The 27493-nt window shown below is 35.4% G+C and overlaps 2 protein-coding genes across 13 annotated transcripts in view; one reads left to right on the forward strand and one right to left on the reverse strand.

Annotated features, from left to right (window-relative positions):
• Positions 1 to 27493, forward strand: part of LOC132704166 (diuretic hormone receptor-like) — a 325297-nt gene that overhangs the window by 178078 nt on the left and 119726 nt on the right. The window lies entirely within an intron of this gene.
• Positions 18814 to 20856, reverse strand: LOC132703988 (uncharacterized). Its single transcript, XM_060673569.1, has 2 exons — positions 20152 to 20856; positions 18814 to 19442 (listed from the first exon to the last, which is right to left on the reverse strand). The coding sequence occupies exons 1-2, from the start codon at positions 20195 to 20197 to the stop codon at positions 19096 to 19098; spliced, it is 393 nt and encodes a 130-aa protein (XP_060529552.1). The 5' UTR covers positions 20198 to 20856; the 3' UTR covers positions 18814 to 19095.

The following is a 27493-nucleotide window of genomic DNA, read 5'->3' on the forward strand; positions in this document are numbered from 1 at the left end:
GCGGGGTATTCATTTATAATGTCCACCTACCCCGACAATTTATTTTTTTTATTTAACGTTTGGGAGAGAAACGTCAAATAACAAGCAATTTTTAAGATAAGCGGATAAAAGTTACATATTTTTAATGGAACACCCTGTATATTATCCGCTTAATAAAATCCCCTAAAATTTTTGCACATTTCTTGTTTAATATGTCCTATACCCAAATCTAATAGTTTTTTGAGATATATATGCGCTTTTAACATTCAAAAAATTATAATATACAATTTATAATTACATCTTAGGTGGCTGTGAAGTAGGTCATCAGCATAAAACAAAATGTCTGTTTATAACTAGTAGTGACAGCTACCAGTTACAGATTTAGCAAAACTTACGTTCTAGCCTAGCCAGACATAAGAAAACATTGGAAAGAGATAAAGATAGTGATTGCAGTTTCACGATAAAACTTTGTCGTCTTTTAAATATATATATATATATATATATATATATATATATATATATATATATATATATATATATATATATATATATATATATATATATATATATATATATATATATATATATATATATGATGACACTATACTCCGGGATATCATCCGTTCGCTCGTTGAACTCCGACTGGAATCCTGCAAATCCTGCATCCGACTGGAATCCTGCAGATGTTTCGCCAAAATCTCACTTGGCATCTTCAATGCTCGCGCTCCGAAAACACTTCGAACACTGTGTTCGAAGTGTATATAGTATATATATATATATATATATATATATATATATATATATATATATATATATATATATATATATATATATATATATATATATATATATATATATATATATATATATATATATATATATATATATATATATATATATATATATATATATATATTCTCACGTATTGATCGGCGGTGCGTACCGCACGCACCGCCGATAACCTCCCAGTGTTCGAAGTGTTTTCGGAGCGCGAGCATTGAAGATGCCAAGTGAGATTTTGGCGAAACGTCTGCAGGATTCCAGTCGGATGCAGGATTCCAGTCGGAGTTCAACGAGCGAACGGATGATATCCCGGAGTATAGTGTCATCATATATATATATATATATATATATATATATATATATATATATATATATATATATATATATATATATATATATATATATATATATATATATATATATATATATATATATATATATATATATATATATATATATATATATATATATATATATATATATATATATATATATATATATATATATATATATATATATATATATATATATATATATATATATATATATATATATATATTAGTAGGCTGCGAAAAAAAAATTGAAGTCTTTCGTCAAATAGTTTTTTATTGACAACATTTTAAACAAGAGGTGTCCGAAAAAATGTCGCAAATAAAAGTTTTTGACAAAGGAAAGGTTAGCAGCTAAACGTATTAAAGAAAGGCTGGATGGTGTGTACGGCCAAAGTTCTCCTTCGTATTCTGTAGTGAAAGAATGGAAAAAAACGTTTTCGCATGGAGCAGGAGTCCCTTGAAGATGATTCAAGAACTGGTCGACCAGTGGAGATCATTACGGAAGATATTGTTGTGATTGTGGAAGAGGTGGTATTGAGTGATCGACGTTTAAAGGTTAAGGAAATCTCAGAAATTACTAACCTTTCTGATACAAGTGTGTCTGCCAGTCAACAAAAAAGGTGATGGCCACGATCTTTTGAGATTGTGGAGGAATTCTTTTGATAGATTTTAAAGAAACTAATATCACTGTCAATGGTAAATATTATGAAACACTATTACATAAACTGCGAGACTGCATACGTGTAAAACGTCGAAGAAAACTGACCAGAGGCGTGCGTCTTTTGCACGATAATGCACCTGTCCATACTGCTGGTGTTGCACAAGCTGCCATTTTAGAGTGTGGATTCCAACAGATAGATCATCCTCCCTATAGTCCAGATATGGCGCCCAGCGACTATTATTTGTTTCGATATTTGAAAAAGGACTTACGTGGACGGCGGTTTAAGGACGAAGTTGAGTTAAAAGAGGCTGTTTTAGCTCATTTTGCAGACAAACCAGAAGAATATTTTTTTAATAAAGAGATGTAATAAGTGTATTGAAGTTAGGGGATTATACTGAAAAATAATAAAAAATTATTACTTTGTTTCTTTCATATTCAGGCCGGGAAATTTTGGCGCTGCCCTCGTACGTTTCCAAAATTCAATGTTTTTCTCTTTGCGAATAAAGCATTTTATATACGATAAATGAAGCATAGTTTTGTAAAAACTGTAACTGTCACTGCTAGTTATAAACAAACATTTTGTTTTTCGATGACCACCTACTTCACAGCCACCTAAGATGTAGATCATAAATTCTAGAATATAAATTTAGTTTTGAATGTTGCTTTTATGTTATATGTTATGTTATATCTATCAAAAACTATTGTATGTGATTATAGGACATAATATACAAGGCGTTCCATTAAAAAATATATAACTTTTAGCTGTAGGTGATTTCGGCAACATCCTGTAAAATACGTTAAATAAAAAACTTAAAAAGAGCGGGGACATAATAAATGATCACCCTGTACCTTTTAAACTTGAGAAATTTAGGATCGAAGTTTTTTTCCTGTTTTTTAGTGTGAGCTTGATCAATAAAATACCTCGGTTTACTTCGAGTCATAACGTATATTTAGAAACTTTGTTTGGGATAACGGTTCTCTAAATTTCAGCTTCAACCGCAAAACTAATATGGAAATTCACGACAGTCTCGCGAGGGAGCCACTGCTGCGTGTGGACTTTATGAACAAACTTTTCGCGGTAACTGGTAACGCCTCGGATACACAAAATGTTAACGAAGTAATAAATGTTTCGAGGCAGTTTGACAAGATCGAGCGTGCGAATTTGGTCAGGCGTTTCTCGCTGTGTTTCCTCTCGGGGCAAGTTGGCTATTGAAGAATGTAACCCCATAGCATAACAAAATAGAAACCGACATTATAAAGAGAAATATATGAGGGCAAAATCAATTTCACTATCTAATTAGAAAAAAACTCTCTCCCTTTTCTGGATATTCTATTTAATTGCAAATAAAAATTAACCAGAACAGGTTGAAAGAAATAAAGATCTTCTGGACACTCCAAAAATGACACAGTTGCACAACAGCAGTCACTGATGACATTTTGAACGAACTCGATTCAGGAATGATAACGATTTTAGTCCCCCTACGGTTTTTTGATCCCTTCAGCATATCCTCACACATGTTCTGCCCGAACTGTTCTTTCCAGATTTCCGCAAGGCTCTATATTGGGACGAATATTGTATACAATTTACACAGGGCGTATTTGAGTATTTTTCGATTGTAATGTATGCAGATGACACTCAATTATTTTTGTAATATTGAGGATCATAAATAGTAGTCCGCTTAGTCTTTACATTAACAATAAAAAATTAGACTTTTTTAATGTAGCAAAAAATCTGGGACTTTGATTAGATGTTGACCTACGATTTGAAAAGCGCATCTCTTACTGTTTGAAGAAATTTAATTTTCAAATTAACACTATTGTATAACTTCCGTCGTAATTAAATTTAATTAAATTAAATTCGGATCTTAGGAGGATGCTGTGTGATTGGCTTATTCTCTCCAGTTGTCATTTGTGTGATATGGTCTATGGTCCTTGTTTACCATCAAAGAAAGAGAATTCAGAAACTACAGATAAGATTTATCTTTGGCATTATAAGAGGTCGACCAGTTAGCCATAAATTAAAGGATATAAACTGGCTTAATGTGTGTGTTTGAATGTATCACAAAATAATTATCAATCCTTTATATTAACATAGGGTTTCGCAATGGTGTTCAAAATTTTAACATAAGATATAATACATTACACAGAAGAGCAACTTTTGAAACAAGCCTTCTATAACTAACTGTATCCCAGACGAGCTTAAAAAGCTTCGTCAGCAAGTTTCAAAAAGCAGTATCTATCCTTTATGAGAGTTTCACAAATATTCTTGTTTTTCTTTTGATGGATATTTTTTTCCTTTCCTTAGTTTTCAGCGCAATTTCACTCTTAACCGGAATTAACAATTAACAATTACATTGACATTTACACAAAAGTATTAGTATGTTCAAAATGTTTCTAACAAGGAGACGGCAGGTGTTTTATAGTATATCAGACAGCGGTGGCAAATAATACATAGGAAAAACAGGCTCAAAAATATCAACCAGATCGAATGCATACCCAAAACATCAGCAGTTTCTAAGTATCAGCACAAAACAGGACACCAGATGCAACAACAGGAAGAAGGTCTCAGAGTTTTGCGATGTGAATTTATTGAAGAGTCTTGAGAATTTTTTAAGATGATTGGATCTGAAATGAAGAAATCCTCAGTCCTTAAACACTCCATTAAACATAAATCCAAAGTACTTGGGCAAGGTAATGAGAAACGCTGTCAAATACCTTCTGCTGTAACTGTTCCTGCAGAGCAAAGTTGAAGGAAGACGAAAGCCATGCAGAAGGAGAATCTTTAAATACCATCATCATCATTGTGCTACTGAGTCTGTTTTACAACTGGTTATTAGGTAGGTTTGTTGAAAAATCTCTGAATTTATGTTCAATATCTCTCAAATATTATTCGATTCAGCATCGCGAGATGCTTAGTCACATGTAAACCTAAAAGTTCTTGGGCATCGAGACCCCTCGCCCTGCTTGGTGCTTTTCAAATGAGCGTTCCTTTTGCAGGATTTTTTTTAAATAGTTGCGACTAATGTTAGAACAAAAAAAGCGTCCATTTATACGCACAGGATAATTAATTGAATTGACTCTTGTCATTTTATCCTAGTTAAAAAATATTGAACTCAATCAGCCGACAATATAGATTTTGGTTGGCATTCGTGGGCAATATTTGTCTGCTTCTGTCATCATATGATGTATGTTTTAATTACACTTTGTATTTAGAACACTAAATCAAACATAAATTCGCACTTCTGAGATCTCAAATTACAGAATTCAACAATAGAAGTGCAGATGTGTCACGTGTGTCAGGTGTTTATTTAAGTTTAATTTACAAGAGTTAACAGATGGTACCCACAATTATTCAATATTTATTGGTTGTTGCGACGATATGTTTTTGTCATAAATTATCTTATAAACTCTAGAATGGTTTGGTTGGGATTTCAGTTACAAAAATAATTATTACTAAATTTCGTAGTTCCCCGAATTCATTCCAATTCACCTTAACGCGTATTAAACAAATCATTCGCAAATGAAATAGTAACAAAAATTAATTTGACCCAGACTTTAAAGAATTTTTTTTCAGTAGCTGCCTTCACAGTTGATTATCTCGAAGCGACCCGCAGCAAAATGTCGCGGAACTTATAAAAAATTCACGTTCCTTGTCTTCCGAGTTCTCAAGTTTTAGGAAAGAAAAGCTGAAAGAATAAGGAATGTTGTTAACCCTTACATATACACTGGGGAGCTCGGTCGGGAAATTGTTCAGACCTCGTCGGCGCTTTATTTGGGAAACGAGGAGAGTGTTTCTGATTAAAACTGCCCGTGATTAATCATCCCTAGCGCCGCCGTCGCAGATTATTTGGATCAAGAAAAACCAATGGCGCCGCACGTGCGATAAGCACACTAGAACGAAGAACAAATTCGGGAGACTTTCCGCCTTACAGGTTTCCAAGTTGCTGCATGAAATTGACACAAAATGTTCAGAAATAGTCAATTTCGAACGGATGCCTCATCGAGACGTCAATTTACGTGATATCAGGTAGTTATTGAATTACGTACAATGAATGGAAGTTCACTTTAGGTTCGTGCATTTTGAACCCCTATTTTTTCTTTACATCCATTTAACTTTTATCTATTGGGTTGTTCGGAAAGTCATTTCGTTTTTTTTTGGGGAACATGAAAGACAGTTTTCGTATAATGAATAAATATTTTATTAAATTATATATTGGCCATTCTGGTCCAACACCTTTTGCCATCTTTCTGGCAGTAACATAATTCCCCTCTCATAAAAGTTTTGGTCCTTGCTGGCAAAAAACTGGTTCAGGTGGTTTTTGACATCTTCATTTGAGGTAAAGGTTTTGCCATCCAAAAAATTTTGCAGGGACCGGAACAAATAGTAGTCGGAAGGCGCCAGATCTGGAGAATATGGTGAATGTTGCAGTACGTCCCATTCAAGCTGTAAAACTTTTTGGCGAGTGACCAAACTTGGGTGAGGTCTCGCATTATCCTGGTGGAACACTACACCCTTCCTGTTGATTAATTCGGGCCTCTACTCTTTAAGTGAATCATTCAATTTGTCCAGTTGATGACAATAGACTTCTGAATTAATCGTTGTATTGTCCGGCAAAAGCTAAAAAAAAAACGATTCCTTTGACATCCCACCAAACGGAGAGCATCACCTTTTTTTGGTGAATGTTGGCTTTTGACACGCTTTGAGCCGGTTCATCTTTTCGGCTCCATGACCTCTTGCGTTTAACATTGTCGTATACAACCCATTTTTCGTCCCCAGTAATAATCCGCTTCAAAAATGGATCATTTTCTTGACGTTTGAGGAGCGAATCACACACGTCAACGCGACGACACAAATTTCGCTCCGTAAGGACATGGGGCACCCACACATCGAGCTTCGAGGTTAAGCCCATGCCTTTCAAATGGCCATAAACAGTCGAATTCGACAAATTTAATCTCTCACCGGTCTCTCGTGTGGTTATTCGCCGATTTGCATCAACTAATGCCTTTATTGCATCTTTGTCAGCTTCGACCGGCCTTCCAGACCGTGGTGCATCCTGGACATCAAAATTGCCGGATCGAAATTTTGCAAACCAATTCTGGCATTGGCGTACTGTTATCACGCCTTCTCCATACACATCCGTCAATTTTTTTCTCGCTTGGACAGCATTTTTACCTTTTCTGAAGTAAAAAAGTAAAATATGACGAAAATGCTGCTTATTGCTCTCCATATTTAAAAGGGCACCAACCAAAAACTACTGCGTAGAATTAATAGAACTTTTTCACACACAAGCCTTGCAATATCAGCTCTCAAGACATATGGTTATGCGGCTTAAGTGTGAAGTTGGTTTCGAAAAAACGTAATTAAGTCCTCTGACGGGAAAAAACGAAATGACTTTCCGAACAACCTTATATATACATAGATGTAAATAGAAAATGTTTTTTTTAATCTAGTGAAATAAACACAAAAAGAAGAGGATAAACAGAGTAAGAGAGTGATTTTTTCAACGAGACGAAAATACTTTGTCTGATAAATTGTTGATTTGCACTATAAATCATCAAGCTTTTTCTTTGATATTGAAATGAGAGAGAATTACTAACCAAAATCAATGAGAACTAACTAAAATGTTATGAACTGTATGCAATCAGCAAAATATCACAATAAACCATACATTCCTATTGTTATGTAGGTTTTTGTCTTTGATTCTTCCAAATAACTACTATCTGTCGAAAATGTCCTTTAGAGTTACAAATTACTTGCTTTCCCTGATCATTCCGTCCCGTAACTAATCAACAAACTATCCTGTTTACTTCAAAATCACACTTTCACATCTGTCACTGGTTTTCTGTAACTCCCAAGCCTAATTGTCCAGAGTTTTCCTTGTTCTTTGATGTCCACATCAACTGGGGATATTGCATTCTATTGATAAAATTACCAAAATTTATGTTGTCCATTTGTCCAATTTGCGGAAATTGATGATCCAAAGGACATTTTTGCATTGTGCCGTCAAACTAGCAAAATTAAAAGCCTACATCAAACCAAGGGCCAATTAAATACTATAGAAGGCTACAAAACTACAAGACTACAAGACGTGAACGTCCGGTCTCAGTCCTCTACTAGACTATTTAAGTTCTCTTTCCCGCGTTTACTTTACCTGTTGAGCGGACTCATTTTTTTTCCCGCCAAATGGCCGCTTTGTTTTCGCGATTATCGGGATCGACAATTGGGGTCGTAATTGCGACGGAAATTTCCTGACGCAGCTCGCTGCTGATGGCGGTAATAGCCGTATTCGGCGGCGGACAAACACACGTATCGATCAGACTATAATTACGTTCCGAACACGCGGTGTGTCGTTTGAAAACTATTGAAACTCGACCCTTGCTCGTGCATACTGCTAATCTGCGATTTATTCCGAACGTAATGAGTCTGGGATTAAATTCGTAAATGGAAACGTATCGGCCAACACGAGATTTTTGTTTTTTGGTTCGTAAGGGCAGAAGGGACACTCTGAAAAGCACTTCCTAGCACTTTCTCGCAACACGCGTGTTACGACCCGTACTCTGTTCTGTTCTGACCCGTATGTTCGGGAAATATCGCCGAAAAAATGACAAGGGCGGTTAAATTGACAGCTGTCAAAATGTGACATTATTCATATACTTTTGTCATCTTGCTGTCAGCCTTAAATTTCGTTTTTATTATGGCCGCCATATTGGATTTTTAGGCAGTTTTACGAAAACATCTAGCTTTCAAGTGGTTGCTTATTGCGTTGAAAATACAAAAATTTTATAGGGTAGCTTAAAAAAATAAATGCGTCTTACAATATGTTAAAATTTGTATTGTTTAAAAACTTCCCTATAGTCAGCGTACGTCAAAATTGATTCCGAGGATTTTCTTTTGCGCAATGAGAACTCTCACAACGTCGCTGAAAGCAAGTCGTGTTAATTGTCACGCCTAGAACTTTGACCGTCTTCTGGGTTTTAACAATATAACCTCCAAAATCGAAGGACCAACTTATCAAGTTTGCCTAATCGTTTAAACTTCGAGGCGACCTAGCCTTTTTTCTGAGAAATGTTCAAAAATTTTCAAGAAATGCCCTTGCCATGGTGGTCTCATCTGTCTGGGATGTTACTTTCTCTGTGCCTGGAGTGTTATTTTGCTGATTGTCAATCGGTCATTCTTTATTTTGTAACATTTTGTTTGTGGGCTTCAGTGGGTCCACATCTAAAATGAGTGTACCAAAATTGCCCATTATTTTTTAGTCACTAATGTCTAAAATAGCCATATCTTGGCAATTAGAAATTTATTTCTAATTAAATAGTAAATGCCGGTTTGGCTATGTGTCTTTCAGAATATATTCGTCAAATTTTACATTAACAAGATGCCGCGAAGATATAATGATTTTGAATATCAAGTTGAAAATGATATGAAATACGTTATTTGAAATCAGCGTAACGTCACTTCAAAAAGGTAATAGACCAACTATACCATTAACGGGCCACCAATCAAGGCGGAAATATCCTGGTATGCTGATGGCTCAAAAACTCAAGAAGGAGTAGGAGCCGGATTATATTATGAACCCCGGACGAAAAGGAAGATCTCTATTCCAATGGGTAAGCTAACAACAGTGTTACAAGCAGAGATCACTGCACTAGAACACTGTGCAAGAGAAATAAAAGGGAGAAAGATCCGTAACAAATCAATTGCAATTTACACCGATAGTCAAGCGGCCATAAAGGCCCTGCAATCTAATAAAATAACATCCAAGTTAGTTCTGGACTGCCATGTGACATTAAACGAGATAGCAGCCCGCGAAGGGTCGTCAATGCGCCTGATTGGACCAGAACCCTTTTGTGGGGTGGCCAAACCCGTTGCAAATACAGCCATCAGGGATTGGATGGACCGAGAATCCCGACGATGGTGGAGGGACATGCCGGGGCAAAGACAGGCCAAGGAATTGCTAAGGGGTCCATCGGCCAATTTTACAGCGGACCTACTAAGCTACAATAGGAAAGCCGTAAGAATAATGGTAGGTCTGCTGACTGCAGGCTTAAGAGGCATCTAAGCCTGATGGAAGTGGAAAAAAACACAGAATATAGATTCTGTCAGGAAGAGGAGGAAACAGCCGCACACGTACTGTGCCACTGCGAAGGCCTAGCGAGAGTGCGTTTCCATCTGCTGGGCGATACCAAACCAGAGGCAGAGAGCTATACGCCATTATCGAAGTTGTGGAGTCTGGTTAGAGAGACGAACCTGGATAAAGCTCTATAGCTATGGAGAGAGTCACAATAGATCCTCTGGGTCGCAGTGACGGACAGGCTGATTGCTAGCTCTCCTAACTGTTAATCTAATCTAATCTAACTATACCATTAAACTTTTTGAAAATTTTCAGATTTTCCAGAATAGCTAGAAACTAGTATGTGAGTGGTAAATGTTTCTTTCTCCGTTCGTTTCATATTTCAAATTCAGATACGTCTGGTTTCAACTCAATTTAAGCTCATTCAATTTGAACAAATTTTGTTTTGCTTAGTTTCCCCATTCCCCTTCACTTCCGAGGCGGTTGTTTATGAAACCATCTTCTAAATATATTTAGGGGACCAGGTGCCATGGGCTTCGAGGTACTTAAATTTTTAATTACGATTCATATTTTCCATAAATGGCCTTCTGTTCCAATAACGGGATATTTTGTATACAAAGAACGCTATTGAGCAATAGCATCCTTGTATATTTATTAGAATTGTTTTATTTAAAAGGGGATTAAAAATAAATTACTATTACTCCCGGGTCTGGCAACCGGAATTCGAGAGCGAAACAAACTCAAAAACCTTCTCTCGTCTTTTTGTTTTATTTACAAATGGACACTTTTTTGGTGGCAGCAGTGGGGTATTTGGGGAAACAATATAAATTCTGGTAATTTTATCTATGGAATGCAATATCGCCAGTTAATATGGACATGAAAGAACAAGGCAAACTCTGGATAATTAGGTTTGGGAGTTGCAGAAAACCAGTGACAGATGTGAAAGTAATTTGTAACCTAAAGGAGATTGTAGTCATTTGGAAGAATCAAAGACAAAAACCTATATAACAGTAGGAGTGTATGGTTTATTGTGATATTTTGCTGATTGCATAAAAAAATAGTCCATAGGTACAATTTTGGTCAGTTCTGATTGATTTTGGTTAGTAATTCTCTCTCATTTCAATATCAAAGAAAAAGCTTGATGATTTATAGTCCAAAGCAAGAGAAAATGTTATGTGCATTAAGACTTTTCCAACACACTATACGTAAACGGCACCAATATGCTATTCACTTCCAGACAAACTGGCCTTAATCGGCCTTCTATAGTTTTTAACGATGATCGCAAGCTGTCAAAATGACAGCAACATCATTTCTTTTATATGGAATCCCCTATATATTTTTAGCTGTAATCGTAAATCTTTGTATTGACATTTCATTTATCGGTTTTTGAGATATATCCGTTTAGAAATAATTATCATTTGATTTCTGGACAATACCCATATTGTGATGGTCAAGTCTGCCTTGATAGCAACCATATTATCTATGTTTGCAATTGTTTTGATAATGTTCTCCTTTGACAACTGATCAAAACTAAAGATCTGCAATGTAAGTTAAATAACTTAAGACATTTCAAATGGGTTATACTAAGGAAGAAAAACGCCAAATAATAAAAATATATTATTCATTTATAAAAATGTCAATAATTAATGCATTTTTACACCACATTTCATAATCTCCAATATTTCCTTTCAATTTCCTATTAATACGCGAAGTGATAAAATCAGGGTTTTCTCTGCTTAGGTCTTGTAAAACTATATTAAGTCTTTCTCTTATCACTTGTAAACTTTCATGCCTATTATAATAAATTTTATTTTTTAAGTATCCCCACAAAAATGTCACGGGGATTTAGGTCGGGGGTGTTGGTCCGCCATTTTGATAACAAATTCAATTCAAATAATTCATAACTGGCACATTTTCTAACAATTGTTCTTGTTCTGTTGCAAGGAAACTTAAATATCACGTACCACACCGTAGAGTAACTGACGTCCGTGCTTGGATTTTCGCTGCCTTGATTTTGTGTGGATTATTAGTGGACCAAAAATGTGTATTCTTCCTATTAACTACACCTGCTGTTATAAACGAACCCTCACCCGTAAATATTATTTTGTTTAGAAAATTTCCAGCTTCTTGAGATCTTCTATACGTTTCAGTGCAAAATCGGTTAAATTTTGCACTGGAAGCAACTTATACGGGTGAAACTTAGGACTGTAGGACTTTCCGGATAATTTTTTAACGTCAGGCATAGAGTATTCAGGATTTTCCGAAAAATATGAAATATAAAAATTAAGCAAGTATAACTGAAGGTCATGATGTGTGTCACAATAGTATAATAATATATTGAGGACTTCATCAAAATTTCTTTCTGTGTGTGTGTGTGTGACACTATTTCGATCCTCAAATTGTTTAATTACATTACATTAATTCTTGTAATATTATGTCCGTTAAGTTATTCAACTTAGTAGAACATTGTTGAATCAATTGCAGACATAGATAATATGGTTGCTATCAAGGCAGACTTGACCATTTTTAAACAATATGGCTATTGTCCAGAAATCGAATGATAACTATTTTTAAAGTGAAATATCTCAAAAACGGCTAAATGGAATGTCAATAAACTATATGTTTTTGAAATCAGGAAAACAAGATCTACGATTTGAGCTAATAATATATAGGGCACTCCATATTAAAAAAAATGATTTTGACAACTTGCGATCGTCGTTTGTTTTTCTGACATTTGCATAAGATAATAGAGCAAAAATCTTCAAACTTTTGTATTTACACTTTTTTTTTCTATCTTTCAAAATTAACCCTGTCGGTCTGTTTGTTGCCAGCAGCACCACCATCGGGAATATTAAACCCCTTCTCCTCCTGCCGTAACTATTTATAACCCATCGTCGGATGGATTTCCGTCAACCACAATAAGCAACGTCGACATGGACAAATACCCGCCGGTGAGCTTCTGGTTTTTAAACCAAAACTGGGGGAGAATAATAACCGACCAAACTTTAATATTTCATTTACTGGCTCTTAAACGGAACGTACGAGGCTTTGTTTTAAACTTCATATAGAAGCTCAAAGTAAACATTATACCGCGCTGCCCCCGAGCTTACTCCTACCTCTTATATAAGCTGCAAATAAAAGAAGGAAAAGGCGGCCGTTTCGTATTTTTATAGGAACAATATGCCGGCGCGCTATACGGATTTCGTTTTCCCGTGGAAAATTAACTTAATACATTTTTAAAATGGGCCGTCGTGTCGACGGGTAGCGATATTTTTGAAACAATTTTCGCTTCGTTGCATGCCCTGTTTTCCGTTGCAAAACTGAACCGCAAAAATCCTTAAAAAAACAAAAACCCCCTAAATCTAATATTGCAAAGCCTGAACGCATTAGCCTAAAATCTCTAAAATCTAATCCCGACATCGCAATCCTAAAAGGAAATGCTACGGTGGCCATGAACACAAATGAGACTGATCATATCAACTTAAAAAAGATTCTACGTCATCTCTGGAAGGCATCCTTAAATCTATCATTAAAGCTTCTTCTTTATCAGACTCCGTCAAAAAATCTGTCACCCCTCATGACTCTAAAATTCGTCGTCTGTACGAACTCCCAAAGATTTACAAACCACCTATTGTCAGCACCAACAAAATATCTAGCTTCCTAATTAAAACCCTTTACAGGGAAAACTGACAGTCTCCTACTTAATTCCTTTCACTTCACTGAACAAATAAAAAGCATTACATTAGATACACAAGATATTCTGCTTAGTTTTCTAAAGTTCCTCTTCCTGAAACTCTCACCACCATTTTAGATATATTAGAATCCGATAATCTGTAACCAAACCTTCTCACCTTAATTGATAAATGCTTGTCTGGAACATTTTTTTCTTATAATGGTCAAATTTTTGAACAAACATCGGGAACTGCTATGGCTTCTCCACTATCACCAGTCATCGGAAATATATTTATGGAAGCCTTTGAAAAGAAAGTTCTAGACACCATCCATCTAAAACCAAAATTTTATTAGACATTTATAAACACCTCAACATATGTTTTACCATTGAAATAGAAACTAATAACAACCTCCCATTCTTAGATATTCTGATTAATAGAAAATCAGACCTAACATTGGGTCATTGTGTACCTTAAATTATCGGTTATTATTAATTAACTCTCTAGTCTACGAAGTCGTAAAAGTATCTCAGCTCGAGCCATTGAACCAAAATTAAAACACCTTACCTCTGCTCATGTTTTTGTTTTAAAATAGACCCAAAAATCGGCCCCTTAATTATAGACATTGAATTGGAAAACACCCTGTATACAAATTAGTAACAATTACCGTTATTATTCCAAATCTAATTAGGCTGCATCCTCATAGTCGTCATTAAGATTAATCACATTTGGCTCTACGTTATTTTGTATGTAAATGTAAAAATGTTCAATTTTTAATAGTATATTATGCAACAAGTGCGGTAAATGACATTTGACTCACGAGCGGAGCGCAGCGAAGCGAGTGTTTAATATACGAGTGACTTAAAAAGTTTACTAAACGTGTTGCATACTATACTTCTTCTACGACCGTTAGTTTTTGGGTACATTGACAGAATTGACAAACGTCAAAATTTTACAAATCACACTCGGAACATTGTCTATTTTTAAATTTGATTTTACTTGGTGCCATAAATGTTCTATGGAGTTGAATTTACAAGGGTATGGGGGAAGTTGCTTTTTCATTTTGTAACCCACATTCTTGAATATCAGTTTTTGTACTTAATTAATCTTAATTAATTTGGTGCTTTTTGTAGCACGCCGATATGGGAGTTTATCCATTAAAATTCAATCAAAATTCAATCCAAATTATCCGGAATATTTTTTAAAAGAAACTTTTGAAAACAGTTTTGGTACGTGAAGAAAATTAATGAGAAAAACCATACTTTTATGTCAACATTTTTTGCTGGTTCATTTAATAATTGCTGTAGGTGGATTTCAAAATATACGACGACCAATTTAAACTGCCGCACGTCTACAGGCTAGTAAACTTCGTACAATCCAATTCGGAAAAATAAATTTGCGAAGTTCTGTTTCGACACACTCGAGACAGCAAAGTTATGCATAGGGAGGGGAAGAATGCCTTGTACCCGTTTCTCGTTAGGAATGCCATTTCCCTCCTATCTGCGAAACGATCTTTCCAATTTTCGATTAGAGCTTACAGTTGCAAATTGCAGTTCGCTGGCGTGCACGTCGAAGCATTTTAGCGATACTACTACTATAAATAGGAGTTCTTTACTTTCTGGCAATGACAAAAGAGCTAAAATAATTTAAAGTGTCCACGTATACCGGGTGTCTCAGTTAGGGCGACGGTATTAGGAAATTTAGCAGTGCCAGTGACTTTTTATAATTGAACATCTTGTATATTATTTTATTTTCTTAATTTGAACTAACCAAAACTACAACTTAATGGACTTTTAAATAATTTTTTAAGTAATTAGTAAGATCCATAAAACCCTAAAATAATCATCAACCTTTGAAAATTGCAAATTAATAAAAAAAGGCAGTTTAACCGAAATTTCTCTAAGTCACACTTCTCTCTAAAGATAGGAAGAAATGATGTTGCTAATTTAGACAGTAATTTAAAAAATCCAAATTTATCTTTTGCGATCGTTTTTCAAATAATTTTTTGGCATGCCAGGACACATAATTGACATTTTGAGATTTAAAACTAGAGACACACAAATATTTTTTGCTTAATGCCATTTGCTCTGAGAGGAATGTGGGAAAACGAGCAGGAATATGATGACTCGGATGGCTGTTTGATATATTGGTGAAAGGTTATTATTGTTTAGAGATTTATTATGGATTCTCGGATTTTCCTTTGATAGAGATTTGGATTACGTCCAAGAATTCACTATTGATGATTGTGTTCAGCAGCTGCTGTTAACTTTATTTGTCGTAGTCTTAAGGCTCTTTCATATTCTTTTAACCAAGTTGATGTTTTTTTTTTGATCGAAGATGTTGAGAGATTTTTTGGATGAGTTGTGAATCTGTAAAAATTGTAAAACTTTCGATATCTGGCCAGTGGTGTTTTGAATGGAATGAAAGACCACAGTGGCAAGTATGCTTTCGGACTCTTTTTTATTGAAGGTCGTGGTTAGGTGTATTTGGCAATGAAACGCTTCATATCTTTATTGTAGAAATTAGTAAACCAAAGAGAGTTGGTAAGTTGTTTTAATTCTGTTGATGTTCCGTAAACAGAATGATGTAATGTTAGGTCTAATTTTCTATTCACCAGACTGTCTAAGAATTGGAGATTATTGGTTTCTAATTATATGGTAAAACGTATGTTAGGGTGTATAGAGTTTAAATGACTAAGAAATTCTTTATCTTGAAGCCAAACAGGATGATTGGCGAGACGTCAACTGGAGGAATTCAGAAGATTTATAAATTGTAACATCTTCGAAGTTGACAAAACCACCACCCAGTTAAGACTACTATGATACAATTACTATTAGGCAAATGTCTATAACAAATTCAGATATGTATTTAGAGTTATAATTTTTTTGAGTTGCATTAAGTTCAAATGGACAATATGGAACAGGATTGTTAGGGGTTTTTATTTAGTTTATAGGTTAATACCATAAAGGGTATACTTTGTTGTCTGTTTGTTTGTATAGTTGTTCCCCCCAAATATACTCTTTTCTCTTCTGTGGTCTTTAGCAAGTAGTCCTGAAATGTATCATTAAATTATAAATTATAAACCATTTTATTCCGTTGTTCATCATCCTTTTCACAATTCTTTGTTTAGTTTTAATGACTGCTTGTTGGCCAATCATTGTTTGTGCCTTGTCTGCGTTTTACACCCGTAAGACCATTTAATTATCGATCCTCACTTACACATTAATGTAAGCTATCAATAATTTCGTTTTCTGCATTCCTGATAGAACATATCTGCAAATTTTTAGGGTCCTAATGGTACCTACCTACAAACCTAGGCGAAATGTTGACTTTATACTGATTAATCATTGAACTGTGAGCATTAATATCATCTACCAGCGGGCGATGGTCTATAAGGGGTGTTATTTTGGTGTTTTCATTTGATTACCAATACATCCCGTTACTGTATTTCGCTTTAGTTTATAACCTACTATCTCTAACTCACGTAAGTTGTCTGTATGAAACTGATTTCATTTAAATCTACTCTCAATGTTTTTTTGGGTTAAAGGAGACACAGAACAGGTATAACACGACCAAAAATATAATCCACCGCCTTCACATGGAAAACGCATAATAATTCTTCATGCTGGGTCCAGAAATGGTTGGGTCAGTTTCAGCCAGGCTCTGAAGAAGCCAACAGGATGATTGGCGAAACGTCAGCAACTTCGACTCAGCAAAAATCCAGGCAGGAGGAATCCACAAGTTTTATAAAAAAAATATTTGGTATATTAATAATGATACTATGTAGAAATTTAGTGAAATAGAACGTAATAAATTATTACTTTGTACTAATTTTTTTATGTACATGTTTTAAGAATTGCTCGGAAGAAAAAATTGAAAACATACTACTTATATCCCGCTTGGCTGCGGTTTTGGAGTAATAAACAATGGGCAAAGTTGATCACGCGGTCGGTTGCAAAAGCACTATATTTCTGGTCCAAGTTTACAATTTTCGATATTGAATAGATTGTCTTTATAATTTTTTCTTAATAATTCAAAGTTAAAATCGTTTTCCTTAATAAATGACATATGCGGGAGCAATTACTAATATAAGTAAGAACATTATTGGGAGTTAATATGTCAAAGTTCAACGAATTTCTCGATTCGCCGCATTCCTACGCTTTTCACATCGTGGTCCGCTTAGCATTGTCAGGACCGTATTAAGCCGCGCACTTTACCCGCCCTCTCTACATTTCGATGGTTGTAAATAATATACGGGCCATATCGAGCACTAAGAAATTCCCGTTTAATAGCATCCCGAGAGTGCAGCGTCTAGTACCGTGTGCGGCAAAATGCCGAATAATGGCGTTAAAATTCGAATTTCCTGTTCAATACTCTCATAAATCGAGCGTTCTAGAATTACCGCGTTACTTCCGGTTAACCGGACGCGAAACGTTCGTCTAATTCGACGACAATATTAGCCGCGTTCCACGTACGAATCAAAAATCGAAATCGAGCCTTTCTTTCGTGCAAACGGATTGTTTTCAGTCCCCCGCAGTATTTTCGTCAACGGTGAATTTTACTGACGAGGCTCTTTAAACGCTTAACTATGCGTTTTATTAGAATTCGAAGGATTTTTCGCCATTTCCAGTGCCTTCGATCCGACTGTTACGATCCGATTCCGGTCCGTCTCCCGACAACCGAATAAAGAAAAAGTAATAACAAAATTCCCCAACAAGGATTTTGACGTAGTACTGTCGTCATAGGCGACCCGACCGACGTCATGTTGCGTACTTATTTATCTAATTTTACGCCAAATTGAAGCGAAATCAAAAATTCTTCACCAAAAATCTTAGGTAACATGTTTAGACTAAAAAAAATAAATAAGAACCAAAAGTTCAGATTTTCACGAAATTATATATTATGACATGACAATTGTTTCGACAACACCGTGTCGTTATCACATTTGATATAATTTCGTGAAAATCTGAACTTTTAGTTCTTATTTATTTTGATAAATGGATTTTCATCAAGTAAAAGCCACCTCAGTTCAATTATGCTGTTGTCTTCTTCAGGGCTTAACGATACTGGCTCGCATTTTACTGTGTACCTGCTTATATGTTCTTTGAGGGGGGCGGAGCTAAATGAGGGAAGTAAACATCGTCTCTGAGATTGTTATGTTGCTTAAATATTTCTATAGATTCTCGGATTTTTCGTTGTTTATAGAGTCGACAGAGTCACTGAACCCAGAAGTAGATGTATAGTGCCGATATAAGCAACAGAAACCGTACATAACCTCAATTTCCTAACCCCCCCGCAGCGGGGGCCCCCCGCGCGTGGCGTCCTAGTGTCCCCCCTGTCTACCAGAGTGCGCTCCGCCCCCCACCCAGCTTGTGTAGCGTCCTGTTTTGCCCCGGTTCCGCCCGTCGCTGCTAGATGTCGCCAGCTTGTGTAGCGTCCTGTTTTGCCCCGGTTCCGCCCGTCGCTGCTAGATGTCGCGCGCTCCGACCGTCGTAGGCCCCCCCGGTAGAGGGCGGTGACGGTGCGGCGCGGTGACGCGGTGGATCGGGAGGATAATTAAATAAACTTGAATTTTAATACATTTTATTTTATTTTATTTATAAAATTGGTCTGGCGAGGAGTTTCTTCTTCTTTTTATGTCGATTCAGTCGACCATCCCATTGTTCCTGTTCCTTGCGTTGTTCTTCTTCCCGTTCCCGGAGGAAATCTAAATACGAAGTGCACTCCTCGCCGTCCCACTCCGTCGACCACCCACCCGGGTACTCCTGCTGCTCTTCTTTTGATCCACCGGGTTGCTCCTGCTGCTGGTGATGTTCCCTTGTCGTTTCATGTCGTACCGGGAATTCTAACCCCCGGTACTCTTTGTGTGATTTGAATATGTGACGCCCTAAGCGATGCGCCAACATAATATGCGACTTGTCATACGGACAAACCGCGATTTTTTCTAGAACAAAACAAAGTATGATATGTAGCGTTTCCTATAAAACACACATTTTTTTTTTTAAACAAAACTTCCAAAAAGGGGGGTTATCAAATAATTTTAAAAATTGTTTTTTAAGTTATACGCGCATACCAAAATTCACGTTTCAATTCACTGTCATTTAAATGTACGTGTATTATTGTCAAAAGGACAAACTGTAATTTTTTAGTACAAAAAATAAACAAAAATATGTATATATTTCGCGTTTTCCCCATAAAACGCACATTTTTGAAACAAAACTTTCAGTAAGTGGGGGGTCATCAAATAATTTTTAAAAAATTGTTTATTTTTTAAAAGCCAAAATTCCCTATTCACTGTCATTTAAAAGATATTAAAAACGCTCAATTTAATTCGATTATTATTGTCAAAAAGGCAAACTGCAATTTTTTAGTACAAAAAATAAAACATATTTCGCGTTTTCCCCATAAAACGCACATTTTTGAAACAAATTTAAAAATTGTTTATTTTTTAAAAGCCAAAATTCCCTTTTCCATTCACTGTCATTTAAAAGCTATTAAAAACACTCAATTTAAATCGGTTATTATGCAACGTAAAAAAGATGAGTATCATATTTTAAAAACAGGTAGAAACTAACCAAAAAAGTGATAACCCAAACTGAAACCCACAAGAAAAGACGCGCACTGTATAAAGGTAATTAAAATATAAAACTTACCAGTTGTAGGGTCGTAGGGAAATGGACATCGCACTTCTGTATTCATTGCACTGAATATAGTCTATAATACACATGCAACGTATTTATACACATGCACTCCTTCCATGGTTGAATTAAAAGTCGAAAGGTCTTCAACCCACAAGCACCAACGCCGATTTGAATAGACGCGATGTTGTCGCCAGACAACCGTGCAGATAGGAGTCTCAGGGTCAACACGCTTTCACACGGGAACGCAACCGCTTCGGACGTTGGACGAACGTATGTTGCCGCAAAAGATCAAGGCCAACTTGCTTTCATTTTTTACAATCTCCGTATGGGATGTGGAATTTCATAACGCGCCGAGTCTAAATGTCGAGTTGTTTTGCTTGTTGAGAATAATAATTAATTGCCCCCTTTATATTTGCTCCGTGGGATTAACGTAATGGGAAAAATTTGTTGCAACGCATGTGGAGGTGTCTTCGTTTGTTAACTTTTAGAAAGTATTCTCGCACCGTATAAATACATCTCATTTTTCTCTGTTTTGTCAGTAGTTGTTTTTGGTATTATTCGTGCAACGTGGAAGCTAACTTAGTGGTTTGGTGTTCGTACAAAAAAGCAGTAAGTACCTTTTTTATTGTCTTATTTTAATTCTTTAACATTTGTTATTATTTTATAAAGGTCTTAAAGATCATCTTAGTACTCTCAACCCGTAACCGCAAATAGAATAGCAGCCAATCTTAAGCGTAAGTTTTTTTTATTTTTTTAATTTTGAGATAAAATAATTAATAATAATTTATAGATGGACTTAAGTCAACTGAATCAAACCTGTCTTGCAGAAGGTGATTTTGAGCAGCCGATTGTCAAACTGCATGAATTGCCGATAGGCGTTCCGTTTAAAATTACTAGAGCCAAAATTGTTAATACAAAATTTGGCAATTCCGTGTTGCTGCAATTAGAAAATTCCGTAGTATTTCTTCCTACTCGCGTGACAGAAGCTTTCCGTCCGAGACTAGAACACTTTGCGTCGGGGCAGTACAAACTGGTCTACGAGGGATCCAAAGATATTGGAAAGCCCAACTCTTTAAAGAAATTCAAAATAATTCAAAATTAATCAACATATTATACAGGGTAAGTCTTATTTACTGTTATATATTTAATAAACCACGATGCGCGTAAAGCAGATCATTCATAGAGCGCAAATCTTAATTTTAACCTTACAAAAATTAAAAAAGCATATTTCCGACAAGTTCACTCTTAGAGATAGTGATGTGTGGCTTAGGAGACTAAATAAAAATATTGAATCTTGCAACCAAATCGTTTCTAACGAAAAGGATTTATCTATTGGGTTAAAAAGAAAATTACAAACTACAATTCAACATCTGAAAGCTATTAGAAAAATTATTCTTAATTATCAACATAAGCATTTTGGATTGGGATTACAAAGTAGTAGCCGCGAGACAAACACAAATGAAATGGTTGTATGGGAATCGGTAGCGTCGTGTTTCCAGGGAAGAGTTCAGACTGGTGTCATAATTAATTTACTTCATAAAGATTTAATTCAATTTTTAAACGATTCTCGTCCAATATTTCAACAAAAAATTAGTCAAATTTTAAAGAAATTTTTATTGCTGAAAGTAAATACCACATTTTGCGGTGAATTTATTAAGGCAAAAAATGATGTCCAAGGCGAAGTTGATGTTAAATATCTGAGTACCGGAAATGCTGTAGTTGATTTAGGAACAGAATTGAATGATTGGTTTGTTGAAAATGTGCAAGATAAAATTTTAAATCAAATGTCAGAGTTTCAGGAACGTGATTCCGGGTGGGCTTTAAATAATATTATTTATTTAGAGATTAACATTAATAAATTTGAAATGGGTAACGGGTCATCCTTCGTTGAGTTGCCTAAAGAAATTGCGAATAAAAGGGCTTGTATTAACATTAGAAATGACGATCAAGCGTGTTTTTATTGGTCAGTTGTATGCGGACTCTTTCCAGCACGTTTTCGTCAGTATTTACCCTCTTCATATCCATACTACAAAAGTGTTTTGAAAACTGAAAATTTACAAACACCTATGGAAATGAATAAAATAAGCAAATTTGAAAAAGACAATGATATTTCCATCAATGTTTATATCTTAGAGTTTAATAAAAATGAAAAAACTAGTTTTTTTTCCGTGTTACCTGCACGATTAACAAAAGAAAAACGCGAAAAACATTCAAATTTGTTGTTAATACAAAATAAATATTATCCAAAAGTTAATGATTTTGATCCTGATCCGCAAGATAATGATTATGAAGAAATAAAATATCACTATTGTTACATTAAAAATTTGTCTCGATTAGTTTCCTCACAGCTCAGTAAATATAATCACAAGAAATACATTTGCGATAGGTGTTTGAATTATTTCAATAACGAAACTCGTCTACATGACCACGAAACAATATGTTCCAGTTTCAATGAGTATAAAGTGTCTTTTCCCAAATATGATTACGTTGAATTTCGAAACCATATATATAAACAAAGGACTCCGTTTGTAATTTACGCCGATTTTGAGAGTCAATTGAGAAAAGTAAATTTGAAAATTTCAGATAAAACCTCGAAATACCAAAAGCACGAAGCTTACAGTGCTGCATATTACTTTAAATGTTCTTATGATGATTCAATATCATTTTTCAAAAGTTATCGTGGTCTAGATTGTATTGATTGGTTCGTGGAGGAAATATCTAATTTATCAAAATTTGTTCGTTCAAAATTTAAGGATATTATACCAATGGATAGTGAAATTAGTCTAGATCAAAGGTCGAGTCATTGTCATATTTGTGAAAAACCTTTTTTAAAAGAAGATGTTATTGTTCGTGACCATGATCATTTTACTGGTAAATTTAGAGGTTTTGCCCATCAGGCTTGTAATTTAAATTTTAAAAAAATATTTGTAGTGCCCGTAGTATTCCAGAACCTTTCTGGATACGATAGCCACTTCCTGCTTCCGGTTTTAGCAAAAAAAAGCTATGTATCCATAGTTCCGGTTAATAAGGAAAAATACATCTCTTTTACATATTTCGAACCTGATTATAACATAAAATTTAGATTTATAGATTCGTTTAGATTTTTGGGAGCATCTCTGGATAATTTAGTTTCCAGTATGGATAAAAATGAACTATATATTTTAAGAAAAGAATTTTCCGATCTCGACGAATCAAAATTAAATTTACTGTCGCAAAAAGGTATTTTTTGTTACGATTACATCGACCATATAGACAAATTAAATGAAACAACTTTACCCCCGATTGAAGAATTCTATAATAAATTAAGTGAAAGCAATATTAGTGAAGAAAAATATTCCCACGCACAAAGTGTTTGGCAGTCGTTTGAAATAAAAAATTTAGGCGAGTATTCAGATTTGTATTTAAAAACCGACGTTATTCTTCTGGCAGATATATTCGAAAATTTTCGAAAAACTTGTATGGCAACACACGTTTTGGATCCGGCGTGGTATTTCAGTATGCCCGGGTATACATGGGATTGCATGCTTAGATTCACAAAATGTCGTTTAGAACTTTTGCGCGACATTGACCAAATTATGTTTATCGAGCGGGCTATACGAGGTGGAATTTCGGTGTGTGTTGGTAGATATGCGGAGGCCAACAATAAATATATGCCCAACTACGATTCATCCAGGGATGATTCCTATATCATGTACTTTGACGTCAATAACCTCTATGGCAAGGCCATGTGCGAGCCTCTTCCTTACGGAGGATTCGACTGGATGTCTCATCAAGAGATTGATTCATTTAATGTCATGAACATTCCAGATGAATCTTCCCAAGGATATATCCTAGAGGTAGACCTGGAATACCCGCAGAAATTACATGACACACATAGAGATTTTCCATTTTGTGCCGAACATCGAGTGCCCCCCAATTCAAAGTTACCAAAACTAATGACTACTTTGTATAATAAAGAAAAATACGTCATACACTATCGCAATTTAAAACAGGCTCTCAAAAACGGTCTCGTACTAAAGAAAATTCACAAAATATTAAAATTTAACCAATCTCGTTGGTTGAAATGTTATATCGATCATAATAATAAATTAAGAACCCAAGCAAAGACAAAATTTGGTATAAATTTATACAAATTGTTTAATAATGCCGCTTACGGTAAAACAATGGAAAACATTCGCAAGCATCGTATTGTTAAATTTGTTAAAGCGTGGGATGGTCGCTACGGTGCGAAAAATTTAATTTCTAGTCCTAGATTTCACAGTAGAACCATACTTGATAACAATTTGTTGCTTATAGAATTAAAAAAATCGGAACTTTGCTTTAATAAGCCACTTTATATTGGAATGTCCATATTGGATTTGTCGAAAACGACCATGTACGAGTTTCATTATAATTACATGCTTCCAAATTTGGGTCCCGAAAAATGTAAAATTCAATACATGGATACGGACAGTTTCATTTATAATATCAAATGTTATGACGCATATGAAAGCGTTATTAAGGCCGATTTAACAAAATTTGACACGTCTGATTATCCTAATGACAATCCCTATAATATACCGCAAATCAACAAAAAGGTTTTGGGGTTGATGAAGGATGAGACTAATGGCACCATCATTAGTCATTATGCGGGGTTAAGGTCGAAAATGTATACTTTCAAAATTTTAACGGGTTCGGTAGTTAAAAAGTCAAAGGGTATTCAGTACAATATTGTAAAAAATAAAATTTCATTTGATGACTACGTAGAATGCTTAACAAATTTTAGGGAAAAGTACGCCACTCAACGAACCATTCGCTCATACACTCACAATGTATTTAGCATCGAACAAACAAAAGTTGCCTTGAGTCCTTTAGACGATAAACGTTATCTTTTGCCGAATTCATATGAAACGCTTCCGTGGGGACATTATAAAGTGCCGTAATTATTTTTTAATATATTTTTGTTACAGATTATGGTCAAACAACTTACATTAGAAAGCCTTTGTATTATAACAATTTGCGAAAATATTAGGTGTAGTGCTGATTTTTTGCTTGAGTCACCTTTGCCTTGGAAACTAACGATACTAATATTTAAATATTATTCGAAATATAGATGGAGGTACCTTAAACAATTAGCGCTCCAGTCTGATGGCAATTCTTTATTAAATTTAGAATTCATTCTGTTGAATAAGAGATTTGGATCGTCTTACAGAAATAGCATTTTGGCAACTCCAACCATTGATTTTGACGGAGAATCCGCTTACTGTTTATGGGTCAGTTATTACAGGATAAAATATTCGGAAATTTTAGTTTGTAAATCTTGTCACTTTATATTTCAACTAGTTAAAAAATTTAAAAAGAAAAATTTTAGACTTTTATTGGATCACTATCATTTACAGCTGGATATAAATAATTTGAATGATGTATATCACGATAAACAATTTTGGTGTCAAAGCTGCTTTGAAGAAGTTTTGTTCACTGTAGAAACTGAAGATGAATGTAATTTAATGCTTCACGATGAGAGGAAATATGGAAAAAAGTTACGCTTTTCTGATAGTCCATTGAACTATTAATACTGTGGTTTTATTATAACATATGTAACTGTAGATAAGGCTTTTATGTATTGATTGTATTCCATTGTATTGCAACAAGAATAAACATGTATATATTTAGACGCTATTTTCTTTTTTACCACCACCACAACACCGCATAATAATTACACAGAAGTTTGTAATTGTATAATTTATTTATTATATACATTATTACTATTTTACAATTTCGTTAAATGCTAAATTATTAAATTGTTCTAGTTTTCTTTTGCACTCTTGAGCTTGCATCCGCGCCACTTGCAAGTCTGTATTAAAAAGCGCAATTTGTGTTTCAATTTCGTTGATATTGCACTCTAATCCCGACAACTGAGACGCCAAGTTTCTTTTTAAATTGAATGCCTCACAAATGACACTTTTTTCTCTACCGTCCGTGAACACTTCGAGCCAATCAGCGGATGACGTTGGAGCTGCAAACGCTTCACTTGTGGTAGTTTTCTTCTTCTTCTTGCGGGATACGACCGACGCACTTTGTTTTCGTTTGGTCGCAGATTTTTTGGTTTGTTGCTCTACAGGAACGAAGCTGGACGGGAGCACTTCTGATGAAGGAAATTGCAACTCGAAATTTTCCAATAAATTATACAATTCGTTGGATGTCACAATTTTCTCTTGAGCCATCATATACACGTATTTATGTCAGAACTTCTAAATCGAGACTAAATTTATTTCAAAACGTCTACGTTGTCTACCCACGAATCGTGCGACTTATCCAATCCCAACCAGCGCACGAGAACCATATTGCCTCGTCTGCGCAACACCTTTTCGACGAGATATAAGTCCGGGTTAACTGTCTTCTGCAATTCTTCTTCATAAAATCCGCCCATTATGGGTTTACCCTGCATATCTTGAAGCAAATACGTTACGGGGTTAGTAACCCGTACTTTAACAATTTTAAACAATTCCGTGGTCCAATTCGGTGTATAACCTTTGTTGAAAACGTGCTTGACTTTGCTGATTCTAACGATGTCGCCGACTTTAAGTTTACGAGGACCGAATATTTTTATGCTACTATACGCGGTTTTCAAAATTCTCTTTTCGTTGCTCTTACTCACATCGATGGGTTTCGTACCCGTCGTTCTATGTTTTGTGTTATTGTATTCACCAACGATAGAGGCGAGCACATCGATCCATTTGTACGTCCCGCGTAAAGAAAAATGTCGAAACAATTTCTCTTTGAGGGTACGTATCACCCGTTCGACAATTGAGGCCTTTTTTATGCTATACGTACTATAGTGGTTAATTTTATGCTTATCCACAAGTTTCAGAAACGTGTCGTTGTAAAATTCTTTACCGAGATCCGTTTGCAAGTTTTGAGGGTGCCGTCCGTCCTTGAGAATTTTGGAAAACGCCTTGGCGACTTCGACCCCGGTTTTGGTTTTCAACGGGCGACACCATACATATTTTGAGAAACAGTCTATCACAACCAGCACGAATTTAAAATTTCTGTTTTGTTTGCTGTAGCGATCTAATTGGGCCAGATCCGCTTGCCACAGGTCATCCATCCCTCGTATTATAGTCCGGCGGCGAGCATAATTTCTGCGTGCCGGCTTGTGCAGTTCTCGAACCAGTTGTACCTTCTCTTTATTCATAATGTGTGTTCGGTTGCGATGGAGGATTTAAAACCCTTTGTTTCAATACCTTCATTATATTCTCATTTTCGTTCGTAAGTCGCTCCATTTTGGTTACAATATCACGAAATTGCTGTGACAAAACGGCGACTTTTGTCATGTGCTTTTCCAAATCTTTCTTTGCGCTCATTTCGCTTAGCT

The sequence above is a fragment of the Cylas formicarius genome, unplaced genomic scaffold (genome assembly GCF_029955315.1).
Source record: "Cylas formicarius isolate icCylForm1 unplaced genomic scaffold, icCylForm1.1 PGA_scaffold_6__28_contigs__length_40554024, whole genome shotgun sequence".
Classification (NCBI taxonomy): domain Eukaryota; kingdom Metazoa; phylum Arthropoda; class Insecta; order Coleoptera; family Brentidae; genus Cylas; species Cylas formicarius.

What these genes read in the sequence shown, in the direction of transcription:
- LOC132703988 (XM_060673569.1), bottom strand. Translation starts at nt 20,197, where the DNA reads ATGAATACAGAAGTGCGATGTCCATTTCCCTACGACCCTACAACTG. An exon ending in TCCCTACGACCCTACAACTG is followed by an intron (nt 19,443 to 20,151) that starts GTAAGTTTTATA and finishes GTTTTGTTCTAG; the next exon opens with AAAAAATCGCGGTTTGTCCG.